This window comes from Peromyscus californicus, unplaced genomic scaffold (assembly GCF_007827085.1).
Source record: "Peromyscus californicus insignis strain IS unplaced genomic scaffold, ASM782708v3 Scaffold_9__1_contigs__length_137607984, whole genome shotgun sequence".
NCBI classification, from domain to species: domain Eukaryota; kingdom Metazoa; phylum Chordata; class Mammalia; order Rodentia; family Cricetidae; genus Peromyscus; species Peromyscus californicus.
This window is the reverse complement of record NW_026294617.1, coordinates 68392849-68413407: the sequence shown is the minus strand read 5'-3', so window position 1 is coordinate 68413407 and position 20559 is coordinate 68392849. Positions and strand designations below refer to the sequence as shown.

The window sequence follows — 20559 nt, the reverse complement described above, 5'->3', positions numbered from 1 at the left end:
ACATCAAAAACTTGCTCTTAAGATATAGAGGCAAGAGAGTTCAAAGTTCAAGATCATCCTCAGTAACATGGTGTTTTCAAGAAAAGTCCTAGATACAAAACAGCCTGCCTCAGACAATAATAAATAGTAAATAAATCAAAGAATAAAATGACAATTTGAAGTCCCTGTGTATTTTAATTTTGTTTTGTTTTTGCAGACAGAATTTCTCTGTGTAGCCCGGGCTGTCAAGGAGCTCGCTAGGCAGACCAGGCTGGACTCGAACTCATAGGTCCACCTGCCTCTGCCTCCCAAGTGCTAGGATTAAAGGCATGGGCACCAGCCCCTGTCAAGGCCTTGTGTTTTTGAAAAACCTAATTATAAAATTATTTAAATTACTGAAGCTCTATCAGAACACCATGAGAGAGCTGAGGCAGTAACTCATACAGTTCCTAGCAACAGGAAGCCCAGAGTTTAATACCCAGCACCACATAAACCAGGCTAATGGCTCACATCTGTATTTCCACCTATTAGGAGGGAGGAGGGTCAGAAACTAAAAGGCCAGGAGGGTAAAACAAACAAGAACCACTTTGGTCTTTGGGCTGGAGGACAATAGGTTAGAAACTTCTTACTCTGAAGATCTGCTTTCAGTACTACTACAAGACTGGCCTACAAAAAACAAAAGATTAAACAATGCCTTTAAATGCTTCACAAATGTGTGTGGAGGGCTGGAGAGAGGGCTCAGGGCTTAGGAGCACAGCCTGCTCTTCCAGAGGACCCAGGGGCAGATAACAGCATCCACATGGTGACTCACCACAGTGCAGAACTCCAGTTCCAGGGAATCCAACTCCCTTTGATGGCCTCTGTGGGCACTGCTATGCACATGGGGCACAGACATACAAGCAGGCCAAACACCCATATACATAAAATGAAACAATAATAATAAGGAGTTTTAACCACAACATGTGTGGCATCTCCTGCAAAAGACACTGCGGAAACTCTGTCCATCTACACGGCTTTTCTTTGGTCTGTGTCCTTAGCATGCACATCTTATTTCAACTAAGCTTCTCAAAAGCAACTGTCTTGTCTTTCGCTGATGCATTCTTTTCATCCTCACAGTAAACTCACTTGTCCTCAGCCTTGGTAAAGATGATCTTATCCCGAGGATTATTTGCCTTCAGTGAACATATTGGAAGGAGCTCTGGATACATGAAAACCTTGTTTGTCGCCAGGATCCAAGCAACTTGCTTTGGCAAACAGGGAAATTCACTGGCTGTTACAGAAGGAAAAAAAAATCTGTGATCAGTGCAATCCAAGGACCACAGAGCTTCGCAAAAGTGTATGAACCCATTTCAGCACTTAAGCAGAGATCTTCTTCTCTGACTGACCCCTTCAAGTTTCCAGTCCTTTCAACCTAACATTGCCTACCAGGAGCTGAACCAAGCTGATTCCCTTTTCATTCCTATGTGGGACACTTTATCCACTAAGACAAGAACACAGGGCACCCAGCAGTGCGCACATACACTGTTATCCTCAGACATCTTTTCATCCCTTCTCTCTTTAAAAAGCTTTGCTAGCCGGGCCGTGGTGGCGCATGCCTTTAATCTCAGCACTCGGGAGGCAGAGCCAGGCAGATCTTTGTGAGTTCGAAGCCAGCCTACTCTACAGAGTGAGATTCAGGACAGGTACCAAAAACTACACAGAAAAACCAAAAACCAAAAACCAAAAAAAAAAAAAAACAACTTTGTAAGACAAAGGACTTCAGCAAGATTTCTGTTCTGCCAAGATAAAAATTATACTTTGTTTATCCTTTTTCACAAATCTGGTATTCTACATGGCAGTGAGAAGGTTCAGTACAGAAAACTGCAACAGGGCCTGATGACCTGAATTCAACTCCTGGGACCCACACAAGGTGGAAGGAGATAAAACAGTTTCCACAGCTCTCCCGTGTAGTGTAGTGCATATGTGTTCTCTCTCACACTCCCTCTCTCTCTATCTATCCATCCATCCATCCATCCATCTATCTACCGATCTATCTATCTCTCCCCCCCTCAACCCCGTGTGTGTATGTGTAAATATATGAACATGATTTAAAAATACATAGAAAGTGTAAGTGACATTCCAACTTTGAATGATATGTTGATTGTGGACTCAGGCCCCAAGTGAGTAATCAACATAGACATTTGTCACACATGTAGGTAGTCCTTTACCACTGAGCTACATCCCCAGTCACAATATTTGATCTTAATGCATCAGACTAACAACTTAAACATGGGGGTGGGGAGATGGCTCAGTGGATAAGAGCACTGACTGCTCCTCCAAAGGACCCAGGTTCAACTCCAGACACACACATGGTAGCTGACAACTGTCTGTAACTGCAGCTCCAGGGGATCTGACGCCCTCACACAGACAAGCATGCAGGCAAGACACCAGTGCACACGAAAGGAAAATAAATAAACCATTGCAAAAAGGAAAAGCACTTGAACATGACCAAACCTTCACAGTTTGGCTTTCATCTTTACCAAACCCCAGATTCTTTTCACGTGAAACCTAACACTTTTCCATATGTCATTCAAGTCCAGTTGTTAGCAAGGGTTCCTGAATCCCTATTCTGGCTCTTGGCTTTCTAAGTTTTACCCTAGCATAGATATTGTCATGTAATACTCAAGCCTAGAATATAAAGCATAAAATACAGAAAACATAAATTATAAATATTCTGCACACTCCATCCTTAAGAATTATACATAGGGTTGGAGAGATGGCTCAGCGGTTAAGAGCATTGGCTGCTCTTCCAGAGGCCCAGGTTCAATTCCCGGCAACCACACGGCAGCTCACAACCGTCTGTAATTCAAGTTCCGGTGGATCTGACTCCTTCACAAAGATATGCAGGTCAAACACCAATGCATATAAAAATTAACAAAAAAAAAAAAAGGAATTACACATAAAAAAATTATTAAAGACTTGTCTCTGACTGCAAATCAAAACCTGAAGTTGACTCATTCATTCATCTCCTACCAGTCTTCTTGACTGTTTTATGAGGACTGCAGTCAACGCTGACATGTGTGAAGTCTTCAATGAGCTGCATAGCTCCCATCCAGTTACAGGGTTGGAACAAGGTCTGAAACTTGGGGTTGAACTGCTGGTGAAGGGCGATGGAGTTCTCTGCAAAGGTTCCCAGCTCTTTCTGAGAATAAAGGACACAAGGGAAATCTGAGAGGATTCCAGACAACTAATACCACAGTCCTCAAACTCTGAAGGGAAAAGGGCCCTTCCTGCATAGGATTAGAGGTAGGTAAAAGTCTGTATTAATGGATATCATTCCATTAGGACTACTCTGTCTTCGTCCAAAGCAATTCGGAACTGGACCTACATTCACCTGTCACACTTTGGTTTGAAGTCACTGAACACTCTGTAGTCTTGCAGATGCATGTTACACTCCCAACTTAGAATCAAATTCAGCAGCAGAGCTGTTGAGAAGTATGCTCAAAGCCCTGGATTTTAACCTCAGCACCGGGGGTGGGGGTGGGGGGGGGGTTGGGAGGGTGAATGGGAAGGGGGGGTTATATTACACACACACACACACACACCCCAACCCAGGCTTTTGAGAGTCTCACTCTGTAGCCTAGGAGAGCCCTGAACTCAGGTTCCTCCTTTCACATTCACCAAAGCACTAGAAATAAAGGGGATTACCACACTCACCTCCTGATTTTAAAGAAATATTTTCTGAAGGTGTGGAGAGATGGCCCAGCAGTTAAAAAGTATTTATTACTCTATACAGGACCCAGGCTCAGTTCCCAGCACTCACAAGATGGATTTCAACCATTAATAAGGCTAGTTCCAGGGAGATGTGACACCCTCTTCTGGCCTCCACAATCACCAAGCACACATGTTGCCCATATACATACATGCAGGCAAAACACTCACACACAAAATAAATCTAATTATTTAAAATTTTCTGAAATATGCACCAAAAGATAATTTTCTCATGGTCATTCGAATACAGTTAAAAAGTGAACAGACTTTTACCACAAATAAGTTTGGCATATTCAAACACACCATAGAACCACAAAGGGCTTCCTCCAGGGTGCTCTTACCTGAGGGCCCCTCCCAATAGAGAGTTCTTTCTTACCTCCTTTCACAGATCTACTATTAATTCTACAAGGATGAAAAAGGAGGGGGCGGGGAGAGGTGAAAGGGAGAATGGGAAGGAGGAAGGATCCATCAAAGTTTACAAATCTTTCAAAACACTAAAAAACGTCATAAGCAAAATTAATTCTATACTTAACAAAGCTGAGCCTAATAAACAGGTCATGAACTCAACATCCTTAAAAACAGAAGTGTCAAAGGGTGAGAGGGCCGGGAGGCTCAGTTAGGGGAGTGCTTGCCTAACGTGCAGGAAGTCCTGGGGTATATCTGCGGGGCCCCATAAATTGACCACTGTGGGTACATCTGTAACTCGGCACTTATGAAGCAGAGGCAGGGAAATCAGAAGCATAAGGGGAACTACATGAGTCTGAGGCTACCTTGGACTACATGAGACCCTGTCTCAAAAAAAAAAAAAAAAAATGGATCCCAAGATGAGGAGGATGCAATTAAAATGACATTCAAAATGTCTCCTGAGACTCAGTGTTCTGTCAAGCATACAGAAGAAGCAGGTACAGTGACCAAACACATCCAGTAGACATGAAGAAACAGATCACACCCAGTGAATAACATTCACCTGAAAAATGACTTGTCAAGCTAACGTCAAACTTAAGTCTTCAGAGTTACAGATGTATGGAAGCTTACCAGAAATACTCTGGTGGTGCTGGCCTCGGAGCTGAGGGTGGGGTTGGAGGTGGTGAGAAGGTAGATTTGTGTCAAGAGCTGAACATGCTGGGAAGGGAAAACACTGACATTTCATAATGTTGCCATTTCAGAAACACAGATCTTACCAGGAAGTCTGCAAATGTATCACACACATCTTGCTTCTCAGAGGGATTAGAGCAGAGCAGGATCTTGGTATGACTTTCTGAGATATTTTCCTCAGAACAAAACCACAAACTCAGACAAACTTGAACCTCAAACTAGAGAGACTAAGACTGAGAGAGGAAAATGAAATACTGACAGTTACTCAAGTTTGAATGTGTGGTCAAGAATCTGAATTCCCTCATCCTGAGAATTACCAAGGTCTTCATCTGCTTTCCTGCTCTTCTCTCAAGGTCTTACAGACTCAGGGTCCTATGGGCCCCTGTTTCCACGGGAAGCAGGACAGTCATCTTTGACTTTACAACACTGCTCACTTTTGGCTTCAGAGTTAAGCTAGGAGATGATGCAATCACACGACAATGAGAAAGTCTTGCCTGCTGCATCTGCTGCTGAAGCCTGCTCCTCTGTGCTGCATCTAGAATCAGCGTCTGATGGACTGTCTCCTTCTGAGATTTAAGCCTCTCCACTTCAGGCTGTGGTTTGGAGGAAGATTTTTTCATTTTCAGTTGTTCAAGCAGCTCTTTCACTGTCCGGTGTCGTTCATTTAGCAAGTTGGCCAATGGTTCCTCAAAACTATTCCCAACAAGGAAAAAAAAAATCTGTGTATTTTCATAGGTCACCAAACTCCTTGTAATGACATGTGAACCAAGCTTAAACAATGTCCATTTACTTTTTTTTGAAATTAATTGATTTTCATTTTTTAGGATATACTTTATCTTTTTATATTTCATGTGCATTGGTGTTTTGCCTGCATGTGTGTCTGTGTGAGGGTGTCAGATCCCCTGGAACTGGAGTTACAGACAGCTGACAGCTGCCATGTGGGTGCTGGGAATTGAACCTGGGTCCTCTGGAAGACCAGCCAGTGCTCTTAGCCACTGAGCCATTTCTCCACACCATGTCTATTTACTTTGGATCTTTAAATCTCACTACAACCAATATCCATGCTCCTTAACCAAATAATTTCCTCAGACTTTTAGGATTACATTCAAATGAAATAATTCTGTTGCCTGAGTAGAGCACATGCCTAGAATGCTTGAAGCCCTGGGGTCAATCTCCAGCAATGCCAAAGAAGATTCTGAATTATCTTTCACCTTCTTTTGATATAATTACTTGTCTACATGAAACACACAGAGAGAAAAATTAAATTAAATTAAATTAAAAAAGCAATGTATACACTGCCACAGCAACTGGGACCTCATCATCCTTGCAAGCATTATACCAACACATCTACTCTATGACGTCTTCCCAACAAGGTGGAGAAGCTTCCAAAAGCACACCATGTGGTCTCTCATTTACCTTCTACTCCAGCCATTTCCATTCTGGCTGCCCTTCATTCATTTCTTTAAAAGGGAAAGCCCAGGGTGAGGCTATACTTATGTTACATATAGAAAATGCTTGTTTTGTAACTGAGTTCTAGGTTTGATTCCTAGCACCAAAAACAAAAACACAGAAACCTGCCAAAGACTTTCTACAATGTAACAAGAAAGAAATGCTAACATCCACAGCAGCTTAGATGAAGAGAAAAAGTGGTTAGTTCAAACATTACTTACTATACTACCTCCATGCAAGTATGTTTCACCCATTCAAACTGCTTTCCGGTGTTGCCTGACCATAACTGTGCATCCTGCCCACAACCGAGCTGTCCGGGAACTCATGTCATAGACCAGGCTGGCCTTGAACTCACAGAGATCAGATTTATTTATTTTTAATCATGTGTATGAATGTTTTGCCGGCATGTATGTCTGTGTACTGCATTGTGGTATACCAGTTTTCTCCAAGATTTAAACATCCCATCATTGCAGGGAACCTCTCAAGACTGGAAATAAATTACCAGAATATCATCAGGAAGTCCCTGAAACAGACCAGACTCACTGGGCTCCTTCTTCCTAGGAGTAAACAATTAGACTGCTGAGCATCACTCTCACACAAGTAAGCTTCAAACAAGAAGCAGAGATCATCCAAGCATCCCAACTGATATAAATGGTTTCCATGCTGTATTGGACATCACTAAAATTTTGCTTCAGTATTCCCTTAGCTGCTGAACTGATGTATGCTTGGATTGGACAGTCATGGCCTTCAGAGAGAACCCCTACTCTCTGTAAAAATGTCTCCTTATATAATGCTAACCTGTAGAAGCCTTAAAGATTGGCGAAAGTATTTGGAAGAATGGTAAAATCAGCAAAGGAGTTTAAACAAAGATATCCTCAGGACTTACGGAACTGTTTTGTTTCCTTTAGTTTTTATTCTTCTCTCATATGTTAAATCCAGACTGCAGTTTGCCCTCCCTCCTAGACCCCGATCCTTCCCCATGACAGATCCACTCCTCCTCCTATCCCTTCAGAAAGGGCAGGCTGCCCTGGGATATCAACCAAACAAGGCGTACCAAGTTGAAATAAGACCAGGCACGTCCTCTCATTTTAAAGCTGGACGAGGCAGCCCAATAGAAGGAAACAGAGTCAGGGACAGCCCCCGCTCCCACTCTTAGGAGTCCCACAAGAAGACCAAGCTACAAAAGCATAACATATCTGCAGAGGCCCTAGCTCAGACCCAGGAAGGCTCCCTGATGGTTGGTTCAGTCTCTGTGAACCCCACAGCCCAGGTTAGTTGGTTCACTTAAAAGGATTGTGGGTGAAAAGTCAGTGCAAGAGGTAGGTTACTGCTGTATGAGCTAGTTAGTAGTCAGGGATGCCCTTGAGGCTCCATAAACCATAAATGCTGCTAACTGCTGTCCAGAACTACATAGTACATTCCTTTTGCTAAAGACTCTGCACACTTCTGTCACAGGACATACAAAAATCTAGCTGTCATGGAGCTAGAAATACCTTCCTGGAGGCTGTCTTTATCCTAGGTCAAAACTACCATGCAGGCTGTTTGTGGAAAATTATCACCAAAGGTGCTGCTCAGCTATGAAGTCTAAATGATACACTATCAGCATGACAGGCAAGATGCTCCTGCTTTTGGTACAACTAATTGCTTTCCACTTGGATTTTAAGACCCAGCTCACAGGAGGAACTCATGTTAGGCCCTGTAAGCCAGGGCAAAGTCTTGTGGCTGTGGAGGTCATAGGCTCCAGGGTCAAGGTAACTGCTCTGTAAACAGACGTGATAAACCTGATAGATCGCCTTTTCATGATGGGTGTTTATGTCTACATGGAAGGTTGTTCATGTGAGTACAGGTACCCAGAGGCCACAAGAGGTTATCTAATCCTCTGGAGCTGGCGTTACAGGTGATGGCACCTGACGTGGGTGCTGGCACTGAACTCTGGTCCTCTCAAAGAGCAGTCTGAGCTCTCAACCTCTGAGCCATTTCTCCAGAACCTTGGTTTTTGGTTTGGTAACTGATTTGGTAAGTCCAGGGACCATTTCAGGAGTGAAAACAACACGACAATCAAGCTCACATTCCCAGTAGCTGCCAGAAGGAGGGAGATGAAGAAGAGAAAGAATGAAAGCTGTGCCCTTTGGAGCCCAGGAAAGCATGATCAACATGCACACTAACAAGCAGTCCAATGCGTGTGTCTAATTGGGTGGGGAACAAGTGAAAACATCCAGAGAATCGGCAATCCATGCTTAGGCTTTGGGCCAGGATCAGGAGACAGAAGCAGGGAAAGGAGGGGGCTGGAGTGATGATGGCACAGTGGTTAAGAGAACTTACTATACCACTTCCTGTTCATGCAGAAGACTCAGGTTTGACTCCCAGCACCCACACAGTGGCTCACAACCATCTATAACTCCAGGTCCAGGGGATCCAATGCCACCTTCTAGCATGAAAGTGATGCTCAGCCACATATGCACTTGAATGGAAAGGCTGCTCTCAGTGCCAGCTTTGATTTCTCTCCCTTCCCAAACAGACACAACTCTGTCTATAGCTGGACTGTCCCATAACAAGGAGACCTTTTGTTTGCTGGTTTGTTAACTAACTCACCTCTAGGGCTAAACAAGAGGGTGAGGGAAGATTAATTATAATTTCTTCAAAAAACAACCAAACTATCAAGCCTCTTCAGAAACATATTATCCCTTCTCTCTACATCTCAGCCAGCATACCGTAGGGTTTGAGGGGTGTTGAAGTCTGGCCGAGACTCTGGAACACGCTCCTCTTCCTCAGGGCCATCTTCTTCCATATTGGAGAATCCCATTTCATCTTGGAACTGTGGGCAAATGAAAAGGAGGGTTTTCTCAAGGGAATGTTCCTTATGTTAGTCTCTCTAGTGATAATAAGTATTAGCAAAACTAGAGAATTCAGGAGCGTTAATAATGTTGGGATTCAAAAGAGATCCTAAGAGGGGAGCTGGCTCAGGGGTTAAGAACACTGGTTGTTGAGTAGGACCCAGAATCAATTCCCAGCTCCAACATGGCAGCACAAACGATCTCTCACTGCAGTCCAGGGAATCCAATGCCCTCTTCTGACCTTCATAGGCACCAGGCATGTGGTACACAGAAAGACATGCAGGAGTAACACTCATTCACATAATGAATAATATTTCCCATTGTTCTCAAAATGCAGAGTTGTGGAGCCCAGGCATGAAGGGTGTATCTACAAACATTCTTGGCCTCAGGGAATACAGAGGAAGAGGGAGGGGGGAGACTGTGAGCCTGAAGAACAGGGAGTGTTGCTAGGAGACCATGTCTCCTAGGAATGTCAGAAGTTGCACCAATAAAGTCTTACCAACAGGACTGCCTGAACAGGAGCTGCACAAGGAAAAGAGCAGGCATGCTAACATGGACAGGAGAAAGCCCAAGAGGCCTCATCCCTACACCAAGAACTTCGACAATAAGGAATGCAGGGACTGGGAGAAATTCTGTTGCCCAGAGAAGAGCACACCAATTGGTTATCCAATACCAAGTGGTCAGTCCTAAAAACACATTCAAGTAATATTATACAGACAAGACAGTTTGTACCTATGTATGCAGGAAAACACACATGTATGTAACAAAATGAATGAAAACAGGACACGAATTTGAAATAGAACGAGGAGGGATATTTGGGACGGTTGGAAGAGAGGAAAGAGAAGGGATATATGCAGTAATTTTATTATAATTTCAAATAATTAGAGAAATAATAAAAAATTATATAAATATATAAAATCACAGCTATAATGGAGCTCTTCTCACTTCACGAGTCTTAGGGCCCTATACTAACAATGGCTAATAACTCTAAAAGAAGTCTTTCGACTGGCCAACTTGTAACATAAACTGAGAGAGAATAGATAACTCAAAATAATCAATCTCTTCCACAGAAACACCTTGGTGTGTGGTTTATGCGTGTACATGTGTGTTGTGTAAAGGTAGAGACCAGAGTTTGCTGTAGGGTATCTTCCTCAAGCATTTTCTTTCTTTTTTTTTATTTTTTGACACAAACCAGACTGTTTAGTGCAGGAATATTGTTATGGTCCTAGTTAAGTGACCCCAGGTAAGGAGGTGCTGGGCCCCTCAGTTCGGAGCTGTGTGGGGAAGATGGGAGGGAAAGAGGGCTTTCATCTGACCCTCAGAGTCCCAGCTGCACAAACCCAGCAGTGGGTCACAGAACAGCTTGGGGTAAACGTATCAGGAACTCCAAGCAGCATATCTTTCTTGCCCTTGAACAGCTTGGCCACATTCACCTTCTTCCCAGACTCCCCTTCAAACACCTCCACTGAAGGGATACCATCTCCCTCCTTAGTTGGGGCCATGGCCATCACAGCACTGCTGAGGCTGTGGGCTCAGCCACATGCCACCCTGCTGCTTAGTAGCCTGCTCTGCCTGTCATGGAGCAGGAACATGGAGCAGTAACATGGAGCAGTCCCATGGAGCAGTAACATGGAGCAGTCCCTTGGAGCAGTAACATGGAGCAGTAACATGGAGTAGTAACATGGAGCAGTCCCATGGAACAGTAACATGGAGCAGTAACATGGAGCAGTCCCATGGAGCAGTCCCATGGAACACTCCCATGGAGCAGTCCCATGGAGCAGTAACATAGCGTAGTCCCATGGTGCAGTGACATGGAGCAGTCCCATGGAACAGTAACATGTAGCAGTAACATGTAGCAGTAACATGGAACAGTCCCTTGGAGCAGTAACATGGAACAGTCCCATGGAGCAGTAACATGGAACAGTCCCATGGAACAGTCCCTTGGAGCAGTAACATGGAACAGTAACACGGAGCAGTAACATGGAGCAGTCCCATGGAGCAGTAACATGGAGCAGTCCCATGGAGCAGTAACATGGAGCAGTCCCATGGAACAGTAACATGGAGCAGTCCCATGGAACAGTAACATGGAGCAGTCCCATGGAACACTCCCATGGAGCAGTCCCATGGAGCAGTAACATGGAGCAGTCCCAGGGAGCAGTAACATGGAACAGTAACATGGAGCAGTCCCAGGGAGCAGTAACATGGAATAGTAACATGGAGCAGTCCCATGAAGCAGTCCCATGGAGCATTAACATGGAGCAGTCCCAGGGAGCAGTAACATGGAACAGTAACATGGAGCAGTCCCAGGGAGCAGTAACATGGAGCAGTCCCATGGAGCAATAACATGGAGCAGTCCCATGGAACAGTAACATGGAGCCGTAACATGGAACAGTAACATGGAGCAGTCCCATGGAGTTAGTAACATGGAGCAGTCTCACGGAGCAGTAACATGGAGCAGTCCCATGCAACAGAAACATGGAGCAGTAACATTGAACAGTAACATGGAGCAGTCCAATGGAGCAGTAACATGGAACAGTAACATGGAGCAGTAACATGGAGCAGTCCCTTGGAGCAGTCCTATGGAGCAGTCCCATGGAGCAGTGACATGGAGCAGTCCCATGGAACAGTAACATGGAGCAGTAACATGGAGCAGTAACATGGAACAGTCCCTTGGAGCAGTAACATGGAATAGTCCCATGGAGCAGTCCCATGGAGCATTATCATGGAGCAGTCCCATGGAACAGTCCCTTGGAACAGTAACATGGAACAGTAACACGGAGCAGTAACATGGAACAGTCCCATGGAGCAGTAACATGGAGCAGTCCCATGGAACAGTAACATGGAGCAGTCCCATGGAACAGTAACATGGAGCAGTCCCATGGAGCAGTCCCATGGAACAGTCCCATGGAGCAGTAACATGGAGCAGTCCCATGGAGCAGTGACATGGAGCAGTCCCATGGAGCATTAACATGGAGCAGTCCCATGGAGCAGTAACATGGAACAGTAACATGGAGCAGTCCTATGGAGCAGTAACATGGAGCAGTCCCATGGAACAGTAATATGGAGCCGTAACATGGAACAGTAACATGGAGCGGTAACATGGAGCAGTCCCATGGAGTTAGTAACATGGAGCAGTCTCAAGGAGCAGTAACATGGAGCAGTCCCATGGAACAGTAACATGGAGCAGTAACATGGAACAGTAACATGGAGCACTCCCATGCAACAGTAACATGGAGCAGTAACATGGAGCAGTCCCTTGGAGCAGTCCCATGGAGCATCGAGCTGACTCTGCAGCTCAGGACATGTAGCTCCACCTTCACAGCCACCCCATTACCCACTCCACCTCCTAGCCCACTCCTCAATCAATTTTTAAATCGGGACCGTCATAAACTCCAGGGACTAGCATCTTTGTGTGCACCAGAGCTGGGTTTGCAGGCACACACCAGCAGACAGGCATTTTGTGGGTTCCAACATGACCAACAGAACCCTCTCCCCAAGACCCCAGATTTCTCTCTTTAAAATTTATTTTTCTTTTCCTGTGTGTGTGTGTGTGTGTGTGTGTGTGTGTGTGTGTGTGAGAGAGAGAGAGAGAGTGAGAGAGAGAGAGAGAGAGAGAGAGAGAGAGAGAGAGAGAGAGAGAGAGAGAGAGAGATGTGGTGAGGTATCCAAGAAGGCCAGATGAGGGTATTAGATCCTCTGAAACTAGAATCACAGGTAGTTGTGAACTACTGGACATGGGTGCTGGCAATGAACTTGGATCCTCTGGAAAAGCAGCAGGTGCTCTTAAATACTAAGTCATCTCTCCAGTTTCCCCACACACACACATTATCTTTAAACAGGCTGATTTTCCTGCCATTCCCTTTGGAACCAACCACTCCAGTCTCTCTTTGGAATGTAAACTCTGCTGGACTAAACAAACCTCTGCTTCCACTGAAAAATAACCTAAAAAAAAGAGACAATTTCAAGAAAAAAATGTCTCTACGATCAGAGTGTCCAAATGATAGTTTGCAATGACAGCCCCTAGGAATAGCATGTAGATAATAAGCATTTAATACATGTGGATAATTGAGAGTCCACTGCTCAGAATTTCCTGGCCATTGTACTCCTTGGTGGCTCTGACACAGGCAGACCATTCTGCTGGAGAGAAAATACCTAAGAGCAAAGGACAGAGCTTACTAAAGAATTTCACCAAGCCACTCACTCAAAAATCATTACTCACAGTTTCAAACAGCTCCTCCATCAGCCCATTTACTTCTTTTTCTGTGAAAAGGCAAAGAAGTATGTTAGCAGAAATGAGTTTCATTTGTAATAAGGAAAACCTCTAATCTCCCAAGGCATCTGAACAAATGCTCATATCCATCCTTCAAGCAGAAACTCAAAGACAGTTATGAAACACCAACTGTGCTTCAGTTCCTGTTCAAGATGCTTGGGTACATGGAAGAACAAAAGACAGAAGTAGTGTTATCTGTGCCTGAGCCACAAGACTCCAAGGCACGCCAGCAGGCTTTGGACCAAGGGGAGAACAGCGGCTGGGGGTCAGAAGGCCATAATACTTAGGAGCAGAGAACCACTCGAAGTCTGTGTCCTGGGCTGCATGTTTACTGGGTAACAGGCTAGTTTACATATAGCTTGAAGACAAAGGGTCTTGCATACACGGGTTGGACTGAGAGCATGCAGGCATTATCACTTCAAATTCCACAGAGTCCGACTGGGGAGAAGTACAGGGAGGAAGGAGGCACATCACTTAGTTTATCAACTGACAGGTTGTCAGCAAAATAACATGTTGGCATGAGCTTTCTAGCAGGGAGGAAAAGACTTGCTGACTTTTAAAATGATGTGGGTTTTGTCCCTATGAAGTAGATCCAGGTTTCTCAACTGGAGTCCTGAATCAACATAATTCCTACCACAAATCTCTGAGAGATTTTTGGTGTGCAGCAAACTATACCAAAATGTTTGATTCTGGAATTCCACACATTTATTTATTTACTTATTTACTTATTTTTGGTTTTTCGATACAAGGCTTCTCTGTGTAGTTTTGGTCCCTGTCCTGGATCTTTCTCTGTAGCCCAGGCTGGCCTCGAACTCACAGAAATCCGCCTGTATCTGCCTCCCGAGTGCCGGGATCAAAGGCGTGCACTACCATCGCCTGGCAGAAGTCTCCTTTCTTTCTTTTTTTTTTTTTAAAGATTTATTTATTATACATAGTGCTCAGTCTGCAGGTGTTCTGGCACGCCAGAAGAGGGCACCAGATCTCATTACAGATGGTTGTGAGCCACCATGTGGTTGCTGGGAATTGAACTCAGGACCTCTGGAAGAACAGTCAGTGCTCTTATCCACTGAGCCATCTCTCCAGTCATGAAGTCTCCTTTCTTAAAGTTTAAATTCTAGTGGAATATTCAATATTCAATGATTTTATAATAAAGCAGTTATAATCCCAGTTCTCAGGAGGCTGATGTAAAACAGCTGTTCAGGAGTGGAGACCATATTGGTATATAAGTCAGTGGCAAACTCTGGCGACATAATGAGATTCTAGCTCAAAACAAAATAAGAAGATGAACAGATATGGACTTGGAGTGCTATCTGATAAAGCAAATACATTAAGTGTGTGAAGACAACAGCTACCAATCCTAACAACCTCAGTTTGATCCCCAGGACCAACATGGTAGAAAGAGAACTGACTTCCCCAAGTTGACCTCTGTGTCTACAGTTGGTAGGTCCCTTCTGCTTGCAATGGGCCTTTTCTGTCTTGTCACCTTTCACTGCAAATCTCTTAATCCTGCTTCAGTGGCTAAAACGTCTTATCTTATGAATCCTTTCCTAAGACTTCTAAAGAACAACCTCTTTCAACAGACTGGCACCCCTCAAGCAACCTACAGAGCACCTATCACTTTCTCTCCCCTCACTAAGCTCATTGCCTGCAAGGCAGACGCCATGACCACATTCATTTTGGCATTCAGAGAATAGTACAACATTACCAAATAGCAAAGGCCAAACATAGAACTATAAGGTGTACAACAGCAACTTTCTGCATATACTCTGTATTTAAACAATTACAGAAATAAACAAAGGAGACTTAATTGTCTAAATACGAAGTGGTCCTCAGCCTCCAACACATCTACAGAGTAAACAAAGGCATGCGGACAAGACAAGAATGAACAAACTAACTTACTAGTGATTCTCACTGCACGGTCGGTACGGAAATCCTCTGTGTCTGGTTCATCGAGATCTTCCAGGAAGTTATATTCTGGATCATCATCATCATCCGCTTCATCTAGGGGGAAATATTTTAGACACTTTTACAAATTCTGCCTCTTTTTTTCACCAGACAAGGTCTCTGTCTCTGTCAATCTCTGTCTCTCACTGTGTATGTGTACGTGTATGTTTGTCTTTCTCTATCTTCCTGTGTATCCCTAGTTGACCTAGGACTCACTAAGTAGACCAGGCTGGCCTCGAACCCACACATCTGCCTGCTTCTGCTTCCTAAATTAGGACATTACAGGCATGCATCACTCTACCACCATGCCCAGACCCCCAACTATGAACTTTTACCTGTAGAAACAAAAACTAAAGAATCTTTCAATGAGAATATATTTACTTTTTTATTTCATTGCACTTATTTGTGTATATGTGTATGGAAGCCTTGGCATGTGTGGTTGTTTGAATGAGAATCGTCCCCATGGGCTCTATATTTGAATGGTTGGTTCCCAGTTGATGCAACTGTTTTGGAGAAAGATTAGGAGCTGTGGCCTCATTGGAGCCAACGTGTCTGTCACTGGGGGTGGGCCTTAAGGTTTCAAAAGCTCACCCCAGGCCCAGTCTCTCTGCCTCCAATTTTCAGGTAAGATATAAGCTCTCAGCTACTAACCCTGTGCAATGCCTGCCTGATTACTACCGTTCTCTGCCCTGATGGTCAAGACTCACCATCTACAACTGTAAACAAGCTCCCAACTCAATGCTTTCTTTTGTAAGTTGCCTTGCTCATGGTATCTCCTCAGAGCAATAAAACAGTAATTAAGACAGCTTGCATGTGGGGCTCAGAGAACAACTTGTAGGAGATGACTCTCGTCTACCACCATGTGAGCCCTAGGGATGGAACTGGGGTTACTGGGCTTGGCAGCAATCACCTCTACACAGAGCCATCTCATTGACCTTTGCTTTTTTTCTTTCTTTTCTTTGAGACAGGGTCATATTAAGTTACCAAACTAGCCTAGAAGTTACTACGCAGCCCTGGATAGCCTCAAGGAAGGTTAAGGTCCTCCTACTTAGCTGCCCAAGGGTTACGATACAGGAAGGGGTCGTGAGTGCTCCACCTTCCCTGATTTTTAGTAACATTTCCCCCCAATACTTTGTGGGTATCACTTTGCATAGCTGACTTGTTGTCGTACCTACTTTCTCCTCTGAGCCAGGCTCCCTTCTCTCCTCCAAACAACCTTCAGTGTCAACAAGCAGAGAAGTCTTCCCCATGACTCACTTCAGTCGTCACACAACCATCAGTGTGCCTCACAGAAACAACACTGCTTTCCTTCTGCTGTTCAAATGTTAGGTATGTGTGTGTGTACTTATGTGTGGGGGTGCCAACATAGCACAGCACACACGTGTCAAAATCTGTGGACAGTCTGCAGAAGATGGTTCTCTCCTTCCGCCATGTGTGTTCTGGAGATGAAACTCAGGTGGCCAGGATTACAAGTACCTTTACTCACAAGTCATCCCAATGGCCCCAAAGGAACGTTTTATGATATAGTGGGAAAACAAAGGAGACAAATTCCCCAATTAGGAAAGGACTCTGTTAGGTCCCCAAGGCAGGCCCCCTGCCTCTGATGAGCCGGGCATCTCACCCACAGAGCTCTCATGGGAAATGCAATCTAGTTTTGGGAATATGGGAGGATTGGGGAGATGGCTGCGAGTTAAGAGTACATGTTGCTCTTGAAAAGGAGGGCTTCAGGTCCCCGCATCCAGATGTGTCTTACAACCATCAATACCTCCAGTTCCAGGGGATCCAATACCTTCTTCTGACCTCCTTGGGCCCCACACAAATGTAGTATACATATATACATGCAGGCAAAACATTCATACACATCACTATGTAGACCTGTTGGTATGGGACACTCTTTGGAGAACAGGCTATCCTTGAACTCACAGAGATCCTCTTGCCTCTACCTCCAGAACACTGAGTTCAAAGGTATCAGCCAAGGCACAAAGCAACACAGAGAAACCTTGTCACAAACGACCAAAAAAAAAAAAAAAGGTATCAGCCACCATGCCAAGCCTTTTAAATTTTGGGTGGTTTTCTACGTTTGCTTGTTTGTTTGTTTTACACTGTTTAAAAAATCTGTAATACTTTTTTAAAGTTTGTAATATTTTAAAAGCAAGCTTTGCTTTTTCTTGGTTTGAATTGTGTCACTACTGTGTGTGTGTGGGTACACAGGTGCACACTGCACATGCACAGGCCAGAGGACAACTAAAGTCAGTGCTCTCCTTCACACAAGTGCTGGGAATCAAACGCAGCTTCTCAGGCCTCTACAGAAAGCACTTCTGCCATCTGAGACGTCTCAGTAGGGCTATACAGGAAGATCTCGTCTCCAAAGAAAAACTGTTGTATGCTTTTCTTTTTATGTGTATGACGTTTCCCGTGGATGGATGGATGCGTGTGGTGGTGCAAACCTTTAATCCTAGCCTTCAGGAAAACAAATAAGGACTTGCTTGATGCACAGCGGGGAAAGGAAGGATGAAAGAAAGGAGGGAAAAAGAGAGGGACTTAAAGGCCCTGGAGCCTGTACAATATGATTAACAGTGTTGTAGTAATATACATCCAAGCACTTAGGACTTATCCATTTCTTTTGTTCAGCCCCTTCGATTCCTAGCTGTACTTACTCACTTACTGATTCTGCTTTATGAAAACTTTGATTTGATCAATACCCTCATCCCACTTACTGTAAAATATCTTCTGGGTCTGTGCATAGCTCACCCCACTGCTATGTAAAGGGCTCTATGTGAGGTACTACAACCCCAGGACAATATGCTGAAGGAGTGTCCGTGTCCAAGCCACATACCACGACAGATCCAACCATTCTGAGTGCTTTCCCCGGACTTTTCAAATATTAGCTTCTAGGGGAAAGTTCTTCTGATATATTGACAATGCAAGAAGAAATCATGGATTTCTAGTCATGTCAAAAATACAAGGATGAGAATGAAGGTAAATGACAAAGGATAAAGTAGAGAAGGAATGGAGAGGCCCAACACTAATAGAAGAGACCCTGGCACTGCCTTAGTTCCACTACATGCTTCCTGATGTCCCAGATCTGTGGCAGCTGACCTCAGCATGAGTGTCAATTCCTTCAGTAACAAGGGAAATTGTATATACAGTTTTCTATTTATGTTCAGTAATGCGCTTGCCATACAAGCATGGAGAAGTGCATTTGAACCCCACAATACAAGTAAAGAAGCTGGAAATGGAGGTACAAATGTAAGCCCAGAATTGCAGAGGCAGAGACCTGATCAGCCTATTCAGTGACCTCTGCCCTCTACACACCCATGGACACACACAAATTGTGTCCCTATGTAACATGAAAGGATCCTTACCACTTAAAATAGTCCCAAAAACAAGAGAGGGAATACTAACGACTAGATTCACATAATGACCATCTAAATATGAATTAAATGAATCCGAAAATACCTCTGAGGTTATGATAAATATTTGGTATTCTACGACAGTCCCAAGCCTCTCTCACCAAGCCCAGGTCATAAAACCTACATTCTTCTCTGGCCATTAGCTGATCATAAGAAATTCTCTGACCCACCTTAGTCATAAGAAACACCTTGAGGTCTTGGGTCGTATAGTAGGAAAGAAATGTTGTACAGAAAGCCACCAACCTCAACTGACAAGCCTGGCTGGGTTTCCACACCAATCTTTTAGACTCATGCTACACAACAGTTTCCAAAAAACCAAACAGGGTATGGTTGAGATTTTCCAGACAGCTGAACACCTTTGGTCCTGGAAGGCCTATGCTCAGAGAGAACATGAACATCTTCCCCTGCATCTCCCTTTGCATCTCTTCATCTGTGTGTCTGAAGCTTCCTTCATACTAAACCACAGACAAGATCCTCTGAGTTCTCGTTCAACTCAAACAAATTATTCCAACCCAAGCATCCTGAGGTTTGTGACTGGTACCTAAAGCAGGAGCAGACATGGGAACCGAGCCCTCAAAACTAGTAGGTTGTGATGCTATTTCTAAGTAGACAGTTCTAGAGTTAAATGGAATCAGGAAACCCAGCTGGTTATCACCACTACAGAATGGTTTACTTGCTCATAGGGAAATCCTCACCTCATCCCGTTGTTTGAAATTGTTAACTATTATGGATTTCTATGTGTCTGTATGTGTGTGATGAACACACACAGGGTCAGAGGTCAATTTATGGGACTGAGCTGTCTCCTCCCCCATGTGGATTCTGGGGATTGCACTCAGGTCATCAGCTTGGTGGCAGACTCCTTACCCTGCTGAATCTACCCTCTGAAGTCATAGAAATCCTGTGTTGATTCGGATGTACAAACAAAGAAAAACAAGAAACTTTCTTCACTGGCACGATTCCTTTTTAGTTTTTACTCTTTGTCCCTTTGATTTTGGGGGGCTAGAAATGGAATGCAGCTGCCTCCTAAATGCTAAGTTCATGTTCTCCACTGAGCTGTATGACTTTGGCCTCTACAATCTCTTCCTTTTGTTTAAGACAAGTGTCACTATGTTCCCCAGGCTAGCCTCGTGTCTTCCAGCATCTTCCTGTCTCACCTCCCAAACACCTGAAACGACAAGTCTGAGCTCACACGTCTAGCCACAAACCCATTATTGAAGCTTCTATCTGTAACCCTGTTTCCCCCACACCAAAAGACGCAGTGGAACCGAGTGGCTGGTAACTGCCAACAGAACCACTCACCCTCGTCCTCCACGTCATCATTTAGGAGGCCCCCCAGCCACACCTTCCAGTCCTCATCATCAGCTGTATTCGGGTCATACATATCCGGGGTGATATCTGGAGCCTGAAGTTCAGCTTCTAGTTGGCCCAGAGGAACATCTTTCAGGGGCATCTTAGACCGAGTTCGGAATGCAATGAGACTGTCCTCCATGGGCTGGCCAAAGTACAAAGAAACAGCATCCAGTAGGTGAAAATAATGCTTCCAAATGCACCAGCTCCACCCTCTACAACAGACATTAGTTCTTTCTAGTTCTTCTAGTTTTCTGTATTTAGCATGATGTTGGGGACAAGTCTTCCACACATGCTGAAATGTACTTCCTTCATATTGTTCTCACCAAGAGATGTAAGATTTCTTCTTCTTTTTTTTATTTTTCAGTGCTGAGGACCGAACCCAGGGCCTTGCACTTGCTAGGCAAGCACTCTACCACTGAGCTAACCCGTAAGATTTTTTTCAAAGGCACTTTCCTCATCCATTTGATATGATCAT

At 44.3% G+C, this 20559-nt stretch overlaps 1 protein-coding gene across 18 annotated transcripts in view; it reads right to left on the bottom strand.

Annotated features, from left to right (window-relative positions):
• The window catches only part of LOC128106216 (GON-4-like protein), a 125959-nt gene that overhangs the window by 17613 nt on the left and 87787 nt on the right, over nt 1–20559 (bottom strand). For all 18 annotated transcript variants that reach the window (XM_052731559.1, XM_052731563.1, XM_052731548.1 and 15 more), the window contains 8 exons: nt 20034–20226; nt 15277–15378; nt 13327–13367; nt 8985–9088; nt 5319–5517; nt 4765–4851; nt 2992–3160; nt 1105–1249 (listed from right to left, as the gene is read on the bottom strand). In XM_052731559.1, coding sequence (XP_052587519.1) covers nt 1105–1249; nt 2992–3160; nt 4765–4851; nt 5319–5517; nt 8985–9088; nt 13327–13367; nt 15277–15378; nt 20034–20226 — 1040 coding nt within the window. The remainder of the gene's footprint in view (nt 1–1104; nt 1250–2991; nt 3161–4764; nt 4852–5318; nt 5518–8984; nt 9089–13326; nt 13368–15276; nt 15379–20033; nt 20227–20559) is intronic.